The sequence below is a fragment of the Chlorocebus sabaeus genome, chromosome 9 (genome assembly GCF_047675955.1).
Source record: "Chlorocebus sabaeus isolate Y175 chromosome 9, mChlSab1.0.hap1, whole genome shotgun sequence".
Taxonomy (NCBI): domain Eukaryota; kingdom Metazoa; phylum Chordata; class Mammalia; order Primates; family Cercopithecidae; genus Chlorocebus; species Chlorocebus sabaeus.
The window spans coordinates 79,878,768-79,891,107 of record NC_132912.1 but is presented as its reverse complement, the minus strand read 5'-3'; the positions used below and the strand labels follow the sequence as shown (position 1 = coordinate 79,891,107).

The following is a 12,340-nucleotide window of genomic DNA, read 5'->3' as shown; positions in this document are numbered from 1 at the left end:
CCAAGGTTGGAGGTGGGGCCGGTGGGAGGTATTTGGATCAAGGGGGCAGATCCCTCATGAAGGGCTTAACACCATCCCCTTGGTGATGAGTGAGTTCTCACTGGGTGCGTTCATGAGAGATCTGGTGGTTTAAAAGACTTTGGGACCTTCCCCTTCTCTCTCTTGCTCCCTGTCTCACTATGTGATATGCCTGTCTTTGCCTTCGAAGCAAAATTGGAAGCTTCCTGATGCCTCACCAGGAGCAGATGCCAACACCGTGCTTCCTATACAGCCTGTAGAACCATAAGCCTATAGAACCACGAGCCAACTAATAAACCTATTTTCTTTATAAATTGCCCAGTCTGAAATATTCCTGTATAGCAACACAAAAACTAACACACTAAATTACTTCAATGGAAAAACTATTACATTGAAAAGAGCAGCTCATTTTTTGAAGAGTACATTTAAAAATCTTATATCAATATTTTCACATAGCACTAAGCAATTTGAATTAATTACCTAATCATACAATTTGATCCTTATGACTTGAGAGAAAGTAGGAATTATTATTCCCAGGCTGCATATGAGGAAACTAAATGGCAGAACAATTCGGAATCATGCTCTTTAATCTAATTTTCACCACTTACACTCTGGACATTCTTTGTATCCCTTCTTGAAGATCATAACACCTTCCTTTTCTATTTCATTTCAGTTGCGGAGAAAACCAAAACACAGCATTGAAATTCATTCTTTGATGTCAACATTTCATTGATATTTATAAGAGGCACACTTGCACAACAAAGCGTTAGTATAGATGAGACTTTTACACAAGAGCTAAGACTTTCCTTGCATTTTACAGATAAACCTGAAACTCTCACCTGTATGCCACTCACAAACAGGTGGACACTGGGGTCAAAGATGTAATCAGTTTCTCTCCAGCTTCTATACCTATCATTAAAATAATTGGGTGAACTTGTTTTCTCAGGAGAGTTCTCCTACTGAATACCAGCAACACCTCTACAGTAGCAATGGGTAGACACTCAAAGGCTGATCATTTTGAGCTGAACTTTTAACCATTAGGGCCCCTTTTTTTAAACAACCAAGGTAGCTGATTTTACAAAAATGTGCAGCATACATAAAACATAATTATAGCCATTTGCTATAACTATCATCTCACAATTACAAATAGTGAGTAGAAAGGGAAGATAAACTGAAAAGCAATCTGATTGATGTGATGACTAAAGCTGGGGTCAGAGTGATGTGGGGTCAAGAGCCAGGAAGCATAGGCAACCTCTAGGAGTGGAACAAAGTAAAGAAATGGATTCTCCTCTAGTGCCCCCAGAAGGAACACAGCCCTGCTGACCTACGGTGGACTTTTGGCCTCCAGAACTGCACCTAGTAAGTCTGTATTGTTTTTAGTCCCCTCCACCACAAAAGGGTGACCTATTATACTTCAAAGTTAACTTGGAAAACAAGTATTACAATAGAATGTGATATATTTGCCCTCCTCCCCCCAAAATTTACATATCGAAATCCTTTAAGGATAGTATACACACAGCAAACTATTTTTAGATACAATAGGATACTGAGAACCTTCTAAATCCATGAAGTATGATAAAGATACAACACTTGAAATATCACTTTAGAATTAAATATTTAGCATATTACATTCCAATTCTGTGAAAACTGACAGTACTATATGGCACATCAGTCTCTATTATCCAAAACGCAAAATTAACAAGGAACTTAATTTTTAAATCACACTAAATAAAATGTACTGTCTTGTAAACATTTCAAAAAGAAAAAGATACTACTCTGAAATTTCACTTGAAACTTAGAAAACCAATGCAAATTTTATTTCACTTGGAACATCCATCCCATGTAATGATAATGTGAGAATCTCTTTGGTTAAGCCTTGTGGTAACAGAGTTAATCACAATAAAAGGAACTCAAACAGTATCAAATAACAACATATTGTCTAGTTTTGTTTAACTTCACCATCCAGAGGGTTGAGTTAACTATACTTCCTGGTTCATGGCACATTATCATTATTTTCTTTCTTTATTCCTTTTTATCTCCATACCCACTCCGATGCTCTGGGTCCCACGCAGGCAGCCATTCTAATGTGTTTAGAGAGTATCTTTATGTAAGATGCATTTTATGTAAGTACTCTTACAAAATGTGCACTGTGCTGGGCTAATGAATTTTAAACTCACATAAAGGATTTAATGTTTATGTACTTCACACTCTTACTTTTTCACCAAGCACTATATTCTTAAAATCCATTTGAGTTCCTTCTGTTTATCTAATCCTTTGCTTTTACGGCTACAACTCCATGACATGCAACCACCATTTTTCCTCTCCCCCGAGCAATGCTCACTCAGTTACCTCCCATTCCCTTCCACCACTAAAAACAGAAGTAAACAACCTTGGATATGTCCTCTTGGGGACCTCTGGTACACATTCCTGTGTCCACCTGTAGGAATGGAATTGCTGGGTCACAGAGTAGATAACTAGTCAATTTGCTTAAGTAATGCCAGATTGCTTCCCAAAACAGCAGCCCCCATCTACGCTTCCACCAGCGTACACAAGGCTTCCTATTTACTCCTTCCTTCCCTCATTTGGCTTTGCTGTTATACTTATTAGCTCCATAAGAACCAGGAACACGTCTACCTCTGAACCTTGCTTTTCTTTTCAATAAAATGAGACTCTCTACTGCAACTACGTGATATGGTTGTTGTCAGACATGAATGCAAAGAAATAACATGAGAGTACTTTTTAAAATACATAAATAGCTGCTTACAAAGGTAAGCAATTAGTGTTATTTTTGTTCTTATAATGAAAGTTTCTAACTATTGTCCCCCCATCCCAGCCCCAAAAAGAAAGGAGATAAGTGAATGAGCCTAAAGCTTGGAAAATATAACTTTCTCCTGGATACCCAAACACGGGGAAACGGAAAAAGAATGGGGAAAATAATTTTTCTTGTTTACTCATCTATGCATCTATTTCATCAAATATTTTATTAAGAACTATGTACCTGGCCCTCTACCAGTCCTAAAATATAAAAAATTATACAGCAAATATGCACAAAGTTCACATCCAAATTTTCCATGTATGCCTTGAATGTTGTAATTACTTCAACGATGGTAGCTTCTGATATCACAGAAGAACAGCTCCTATTTATTGAGCATCTACTATATCAGCACATCATATAGCTTCTCTCAAACACTTAGAACAATCCCACAAGATGGATGTGATTACTTTAATTCTTCATATAAAAAAACAGACACAGTCAAGTGATTTGCCAAGTCAAGCAATTAAATCGTACAGCCAGAAAACCCCAGCTCATTAAAGTCCAGGTTTCTCCTTTCCACTCCATCTAATTTCTGCATAAAAGATAGGTTCAAAGATATTTGTAGCAGAGGCAGACATAAGGATATGAACAAAATGTCACAGAAAGTACAACGATGCACACAAGGTTCAACAACAAACACTACCATTTATTTAATATTCATTATGTACCAAGTGCTCTACGTGCATTAGTTATAATCCTTATACAAATATTGTAAAGGAGCTGCTTCACCTCCATTTTAAAGATGTGGAAGCTGAGATTCAGTTTACCAAGGTCACACAGTTGCTACACCAGTAAAACTCAGACTAAAACATAACTCTTCCTAACTCTAAAACCATGGTTTTGTTTTTGTTTTCTTTTCTTTTCTTTTCTTTTTTACTGTAAATGGGTACTTCCTATTTGAGAGTGATAGAAATTTTCTAAAATTAGTCTGTGGTGGTGGTTGTACAACTCTGTAAATATACAAAATTCACTGAATAGAGCACTTTAGATGGGTTAATTCTATGGTATATAAATTATATCACAATAAAGCTGTTTTTAAAAACTTGTTTTCCTTCTGTAACTATACTTTCTTTTACAAGCTTGTAAAGTCTTATTTAACATCAATGTCTTTTTTCAATATTCACATTTCATCAATAGTTACAATGCATTTTTAAAATTCTCTGATTAAGTAAACACCAAAGAAACAATTTCCCCAATGGGTTTTCCTCTAACCTACCATTCTGATCTAAAATCTTTCATTCCCTAGAGATGTGAGATAAGACATGAATATTTTCTTACAGAGTTAAGTATATGCTAACCTTGGATCCTACAATCTCAGTCTTAAGCACTTACATACCCCCCGCAAGCAAAAGAAAGGCAAAGGATTTTTGTACAAAAATGTTCTAAGCATCTTTATTTGTCATAGTCAAAAGTTGAAAACAACTCAAATGTCTGGTGAATGGACAAACTGTGGCATGTTCATACAATGAAATACTACTTAGCAATAAAAAGGAATAATCTACTAATACCTAAAACAACATGGATTAATATCAAAACATCATGCTCAGAGAAAGAAGCTAGACACCAAAATGTGTATATAGGCAAAACTCATCTATAGTGAGAGATCAGAACGGCAGTCTCCTGGAGGGTTGGGAGTTTAACTGGAAAAGAACTCAAGTAAACTTCTCAGCTTGGTAAAAATATTCTATTGTGATAGGTTATGATAACTCAAAATTCAACAAATTGGACACTTAAATGTAGAGAGTTTTATTGTATGTGAATTATATCTCAGTAAAGGTGATAATTAGATATGTACACATAGCAACACATACATAAGCAGAACAAGAACCTATTATGCTTAACTTGACATCCTTAGAAACAGGGTCTTAAAAATCATAATCCATCATCCTAACATCAAATAAGCCAGTTACAGACTTCAGTTCTCTCATATCTAATCTAGGTATTTAAGGATCTACTTGGTATTTATTTTGTTCTCAGTGGAAAAAGAAAGACCTAATCAACTATTCTCAGTGCAAGAGCCCCTTCTCTACTTAAAAGATCATTGAAACAGTCTGCTAAACTATGACATTTTGAAAAGTAAGAACTAGTTATTTATCTGTGCTTCCCCACGTGTGCCTGATACCTGGTGCCGGGCGCGGTGGCTCAAGTCTGTAATCCCAGCACTTTGGGAGGCCGAGACGGGCGGATCACGAGGTCAAGAGATCGAGACCATCCTGGTTAACACGGTGAAACCCCGTCTCTACTAAAAAAAAATACAAAAAACTAGCCGGGCGAGGTGGCGGGCGCCTGTAGTCCCAGCTACTCGGGAGGCTGAGGCCGGAGAATGGCGTGAACCCGGGAGGCGGAGCTTGCAGTGAGCTGAGATCCGGCCACTGCACTCCAGCCTGGGCGACAGAGCTACACTCCGCCTCAAAAAAATAAATAAATAAATAAATAAATAAATAAATAAATAAATAAATTTGGAAAAAAAAAACTGTTCATCCAACCGAAAATGAAACCTGTGCATCTCACTGTATGTAAGTGGTGTGCTTACCAATTCTGTGCTTCTCTTTCCAACTCCATGTTCATCGCCTGTTGGTAACTTGAAATCAGCCATAGTAGAGGTAGGAATAGGCAAATGCTAAAACTCAGGGCTTTTTTTCTTTTAGGGACATTTTATCAGCATACCACTGATAATATTTCAACTTTTTTTAAAAAAGAAAGAAAACCTCAAGGACCCACAGAGGCCAAGCAGTTATTCTCAATTGTTCTCCACCTACTATGGGAAATGTCTCCGTTCTTCTATACCCAAGTCCTTGTTCTTTGGTGAGTATTCAATTACCAGCCCAAACTCACTGAGATGTCATCTTGCCACTTCCTGTTGGAACTAACAAATTTTTGTCGTCTAAGATGCCATCAATCACAGGGAGCACAATTGCTTTAAAATCAGATTTTCAGGGAAAAAGAAATCATTTTTTTAAAAAAACAATAAATGTAAAAGTTCCAAACATTTGGAAAATTATTCTAACATAAGGAATGCCAATGTGAGGAGAAAAAGTGTTTCCTAGAAACAATGAAATGTATTACTTTATTACTAATTGTCCATAACTCTTTTAGCATTTAAATTTTTTTAAATCATAGACTGTTATAGCTGGAATAAACCTTAGAAATACTTTATTCCAAACCTCTCCTTTGTCTAGTGAAGAAATGGAAGCCCAGGAGGTGATACGTTTCTGAGGTTACAGAACTAGTTAGTTGCAGAATGGGGACTTCATTCCTTGACTCCTGGTTTTGCTACCACTGGTCTCTCCATCAGTTACCAGACAAAGGTTCCAATCCAATTTCAGGTTACCAAATTACAACTTGTATAGTCTTCCTGAGGGTCAATTTCATCATGTATAAAATGCCATCATGTATAAAATGCCAGGGGTGGTGGGTAACAATACTTACCCTCTAGTTTACTCTGAAGTACATAGAATCTACTGTGAGAGGCACAATAAATCATGATTGTTATTATTACTAGACAATGCAGTTACATTTTCAAGATGCATATGTCTTCTCTATCTAGTTGGATTATATACTTCTTTTTACTTAACAGTAAAACCCATAACCCATGCGTTCACTGTGTACCTAAGAGTGCCTTTTACATGATAGGAGCTTAAAAGTACATGTTGTTTAAACAATGGAAGCTGCTACTAAATCTGAATATCAGGTCCTCATCATTTTTAGGTTCTTAATTTAACAAACATTAATTGGAGTTAATGTGTATCAAGCCCTATGTTTGATGCTAATGAGCAACACTGCAATCACACAGCTGCTTTTTGCCAGATTCCCTATAAAGCATCATGACATGAAAAAAGTGGGGAAAGAGAAGCCCTACACTTGTAGAGTATATCCCTAGCATGAAGCCTTGGCATCCCCCAGAGAAGTAGCAGAGCCCAGAAATGCAGCTAGACATAATAGCTACCAATAAATCACCATAGTTATCTTCAAAACACATAGGAAAACAGCCTTTCCAATTTAGCAACACATAGTTCTTAATTCAACAATAGCATTCAAATTAACTTCCCCTATCAGGCCAGGTCCAAAATATATGCTAGGGCCAATTTTTCATTACTTCCCTTCTCTTAACACCATCTGAAAATGACAGTGCCAAAGCATCATCTGATCAAAAAAACAAACAAAAAAAAAAAAACCACCAAAATAATTTATTTCATATTTTAAAGCTCTGACTCCAAACACTAGATCACTTAGCCTCAGGTTATTAATATACATCAAATACTAGAGGCAATTTATTCTGGGAAAAATACCACCATCTGCTCAGAACTGAAAACATGTAACATCCATGTGATTGCTTTCTTCTTGCCCATCACACCACATGACACTTGGTAATTAATCCATACAAGACCTTCCTAAGAGAGAAAATTCAGGAGTATATTTCCATAAAACATCAACAAATTGCTTCTATTTTGGTACCACTGATATCACTCTCACAGTCAAAGAGGAATATGATCAACTCCTGGAAAAATCTACTTCCTTTTGAATGGACAAACCCTTTGGAAGATTTTGTTTGTCCACCTTCAAGCATGCTAAGACAAGTGTCCAGGACGTATTTCAACCATGAATGTAGATTTTGGAAATGTTACCACATCTTTTAGAGTCTAATCAGGAAAAAAGATGCATGGTCCTCAAATAAATACTGTACTTAATGCTAAAAGATTTTCTTTTTTTTTTTTTTTTTTTTTTTTTTTTTTTTTTTTTTTTTTTTTTTTTTTTGAGACAGGGTCTCACTTCACTGCACTACATCCAGGCTGGAGTGTAGTGGTGTGACTATCGCTTACTGCAGCCTCAACCTTCCAGGCTTAAGTGATCCTCCCACCTCAGCCTCCAGAGTAGCTGGGACTACAGGCACTTGCCACCATGCCCTGCTAATTTTTTCATTTTCTGTAGACACAGGGTCTGGCTGTGTTGCCAGGGCTGGTCTCAAACTCCTGGACTCAAGTGATCCTCCCATCTTGGCCTCCCAAAGTTCTGGGATTATAGGCATAAACCATCATGTCTGCTCTAATAGAACTTTCAAATTATAACTAATAACAGCTGAGCTTCTAGTACTTAAAACACATATCTAGGAGAAAGTAGACTACATTAAAACAACTTTTAAAATTGTATCGTGGATAGAAGGCAATTGAAAAATTTTAAGCTATTTTCACATGTCAATACTGGATGAAAATAAAAAATTGCAATTAAATGGTCCTATTGTTCCAAGTACCTTGACATTAACCCGGCATCTGACTGGCACTCACATTTGCAAGATCCAAGGATATAGTTATGTGAACAGCAGCCCAGTCAATACATACAGGGAAAAGTTACTTCAGATCTGATTAGATCTTTAGTAACCTTGATCTTTCCAGAAGGATAAACTTTAATAATGTGAGTTTGGGGGAGTTGTATCAAGGCTAAACATTCCAATTAAAATTCATTATGTGTTCTAACTCAGAATCAATCTTGTGTAAAAGTGTCAGATGGTTGGACTCGTCAGTTTCAGGTATTTACTTCATTCAGAAAAGTAAAAATGCCATTTACATAGGCTAGAATTTTATATAATCTCCAATTTGGATTATATGGATTCCCTATAATTACAATAACACATTCTACAAAAATATACAGACATTTTGTGCATAAAAATAAATAACTTTAAATAAAGAAGTAACTAATTGGAGATTAACCTGGGAAAAACTGCTGAGAGTTCATAACAATTATATTCTTCTCAGTTATCAACATATTATTCTAGAGTTAGGCACACTTACTTTCTTTAAACTCATGATCACTGTAAAAAGAAAAAAAATAAGTACTGAAAAAAAGAAAACCACAGATATACATACACTAATATAAGCACCACCACAAAAATGCAAACAGATACAGAATCCACACTGTTTCCTTGGATTCCAAAACACATCATTGACCTTTACATTGTCTGAAGGATCTTGAGCTACAATATCTGCTATGGAGCCTAACACATCACTGTGTAGATTATGAAACATATTAATTTATTCCTTAACAAAAAGAACACTGAGAACCAGCATAAATAACAATCTAACTACAGTCCAAATTCAAAACTCACTTATTTATCCTCCACTGATTTGACAACTAAGAGAAGTTGGCCCTCCAGATATTAGTAGCTGATTTGGAGATATTCAAAGGATTGTTTTGCTTCAGTCAGTTTTTGTTTCAGAACTGTGGTTTTAACTTTACATTCACTTTCATTACAGAAATTTGCTTCCTTAAACATGCACCGGTTTGAGCCCAGGTCAGCAGATTATAAAGCTGCCTGAACTGCTAAAGCAGCAATCTGTGTCCACTCTGAGACTGTCTCCTTCTAAAGCCTACCTGCCCTGACCTACCCTCCTGGAATGAGGTACGGTATAACCCCAGGATGACTCCTCTATGCTTTTGTTAATAAGAGAAAGTGACCTCTTCCAAAATTACACAACCCACACTCTCAAACAAGCAAAATCAAAATCAGAATCCAGGTAGCAATCAAAACCACCAATTGACTTGGTCGAAACTTCAGAGTCTTCTTTTGAAGACTCCTCACTGATTCCCCGAGGATTTTTAGAGATGACAACTAAAGGAAAAACATGACATGCGCAAGATGTGTGTTTCAAAGGCAATTCGACATAACTTAAAACTAGGTGAGCTGTTGTTTTCAAGACGATTCAAATGTGCCTCATTTTTAAAACACGTAGTATTTATTCTTCGGCGAAAATAGGTAATGCAAGCCCACGATTTAAAAAAACAAAAGTCCTAAAAGGCATGTGAAAGGTAAGTCTCCCTCCTCACCCTCTCATTTGTCTCCTCAACTCCCCTTCCCGGGACAACTATTTTTTCTCAGGAACGCTTCCCTAGCCATTCTATGCACATGCAAACATAAGCGAGTGTTTTAAACCAATTATGCCACATTATACACACCGTGGCCAAAATTGCTATTAAACGTCTCCGGGCGTAAAGGTGGCAATCTGCTGAGGGGTGTGGGGTGGAAAGAAGGAGACTACCTTGATGCTGCGGTTTTGGCCGTCAAGCACCCAATTTCTACTTCGTGTTTTTGTTTGCATGCCTTTACAAGGCTCTTGGAGATCGAGAAGGTAAACCCACTAAAGCCATCCCCGGGCACTGCCACGAGAGCCACCCTGCTCTGTACGTTTCTGTCTCAATCTATAAAGTATATTCTGTACTTTCAGGGAGTTAAATCGACTCACTTTCGAAAAAGAAAAAGAAAAACAAAACAAAACAAAACAAAAAAACCTGCGTAACTCTGAAGGTAACTTTCAGAACCAGGTGATTTCCTCCCCGCCAAACGTGCAGCCTCTGCAGCCTGCTTCAATCGTGTCCTTAGGAAGGGTTCAGCCTGGCACGGAGTTGGAGGGGCCAGCCAGAAACAGAGAAGCCCCAAAACGAGAGACCGAGGTGAGGGCGTACTGAGCCCGGGGCCCGCTTTTCTTTTTCTAGACGAATGTTTCCAAGCAGAAGCCCCAAGTCCTCGGGCCCCCCTCTCTCCTGGGGATGCTCCAGCACTGGAACCGAGTTCGAGCTCTCGCCTTTTTCCCGGGTCGCAATTTCCAGGCGCAACTGGATCCCCACGATCCGCAGGAACCGGGTCCCCTCCGCTCGCCCTCCAGGAGCCTCGCGGCACCGCCTGGCACCCCCAGGAAGGCAGGACTCTAGGGAGTCTCCAGGGCTCCTGGGGCCCCCCGGCCCGGGCCTCCCGCCCGCCCGGGTCCCCGAGTGCCCCTGGGTGAAGGCCACCACAGGTGGGGGGCGGCGCGGCGCTCACCTGGGCAGGAGCGGAGTCCTCTGCGCCCGCGGGAGAGGAGGAGGCGGAGGAGGCCATGCTGTGGGGCTGCTGCTGTTGCTGCTCCTTCCAGGAACTCCGGTCTCTCCTCCCCGTCCCGCTCCTCCGGCCTCCAAACGTGGGACTTCTTGGGAAAAAGTTCGACCGCGACTCAGGAACGCCAAGCGCGGCCCCGCGACGCCCGCCCCGCGCGGCGCCTCCTCCTCCTGCTGTGTCCGCTGCTACCGCCAGGTGCCCGCGCTGGCCGGTGCGCGGGGGGCGGGCCCCGCTCAGGTAGAGGCGCGGCTGGGCCAGAGACCGAGGCTGCACTGCACCTAGCTCCCCGCGATCACATCCAGTCGGCCAGGGCCCAGGAGCCAGGGTAAGAGGCGGGTGGCTTTAGGGTGACTAGGGGCAGCAGAGACAGCTCCAGGAAGAAATGGAGGGCGAGTCCTCTTTCCTCTGGAGTGCTGAATAGAGTTTCATTAGCCACCCCCCATAATAATAATAATTAATAATAATAAAATAACATGACTTAAGGGAATAAAATCATCTTTAGGCAATTTTGTTTTCGCATTTTTATTATTATTAATCTGTAGCATACAATCTATATAAAAGCAGTTTCCCAGGCAGATAGCTTCTGAGCAATGCCCACAGCCTCCCTTCCACCCCGCAGAGGTCCTGGCAGCACTCAGATTGCTTCAGCTACTTGCCCAATTAAAATATTAAACTCCGGAGCTGTCCGGGTTTTGAGGGAGGCACCGAATCTGATCCAGCAACGGAATGGGGAGCAGGGGACCTCTGAGTGTCCTTGTTTCTAGGAGCTCACATGATAAGGGTTTTGCTGCACTCCTGTCCTGGACAAGGCCGGTGGGATAGGTGGATATAAGGTCACTGCCCCCACAGAATTCACTATTCTAGTTGGCGTGGGGCGAGGGGAGCAATTACCCTCACTTAATGTCTCCTAAAGGGAGGACATCTCTTTAGGATGAACTAGATGGAAGATAAGTCTAGTTAGTGCACCGAGCAGGGCCAGGGCATTAAATGACTGTGAATCACATAGTAAGAAATGGATTCCTTTTTGGATTCTCTTTCAGTTCTTCTGTATACAAGGAGAAGTATTCTCTCTCAAACAGTAAACTCCCTTTTATCACAGAGCAGGCTCCAGGCTCAAAGCCCTAGGTAAGCACTGGTATCTAACTGGAATTTATAACATTGTTTCATTTTCATTGTTTAGTTCCAACGTTTATTGTTACTGTTACTTTATATTTAAGACAAGTGAAAGTGGGTTTTCTATTTAAGGTAGGGATCCAGAAGTTCTTTCCTAGCAAGTATATATGTTTAAAAAATATTTAAAAAGGGTAATTGTCCAGGTGGGACTGGGATAAGCAAACTTTCAAAAGGTAGGCAGGGAATTACTAAAGTATGGGAAACATACTTTTGCCGACAAGTAACGACTAAATACCGGAATGACTTTATTACTAGAGAACACTGCAGTGAGTTAGCTATGTCTCCCATCTAACATCTTGCTCATTTTCTCCGTAACACACGTTAAACTGAAATAACATTTGTTGGGCATTAGCTCGGTGTTGGACCCTGTGCTAAGCACTTTATTCATGTTTTCTCACTTAGTCTTCACAAAACCCTTGCAAGACAGGCGGCACAATCTGGAGACTGAGTCTCAGAAACATTATTTAGCC

General features: G+C 39.7%; 1 protein-coding gene across 8 annotated transcripts in view; it reads right to left on the bottom strand.

Moving 5' to 3' along the window:
* The window catches only part of ANK3 (ankyrin 3), a 703,328-nt gene extending 692,402 nt beyond the window's left edge, over positions 1–10,926 (bottom strand). For 7 of the 8 annotated variants that reach the window (XM_073019120.1, XM_073019128.1, XM_073019121.1 and 4 more), the window contains exon 1: positions 10,644–10,802. In XM_073019120.1, the coding sequence (XP_072875221.1) occupies positions 10,644–10,700 (57 nt within the window). In that variant the 5' untranslated portion in view covers positions 10,701–10,802. Of the gene's footprint in view, positions 1–10,643 lie in introns of all 8 variants that reach the window. The other variant, XM_007963375.3, reaches the window with a different exon arrangement.
* Positions 10,927–12,340: the final 1,414 nt, after the last annotated feature.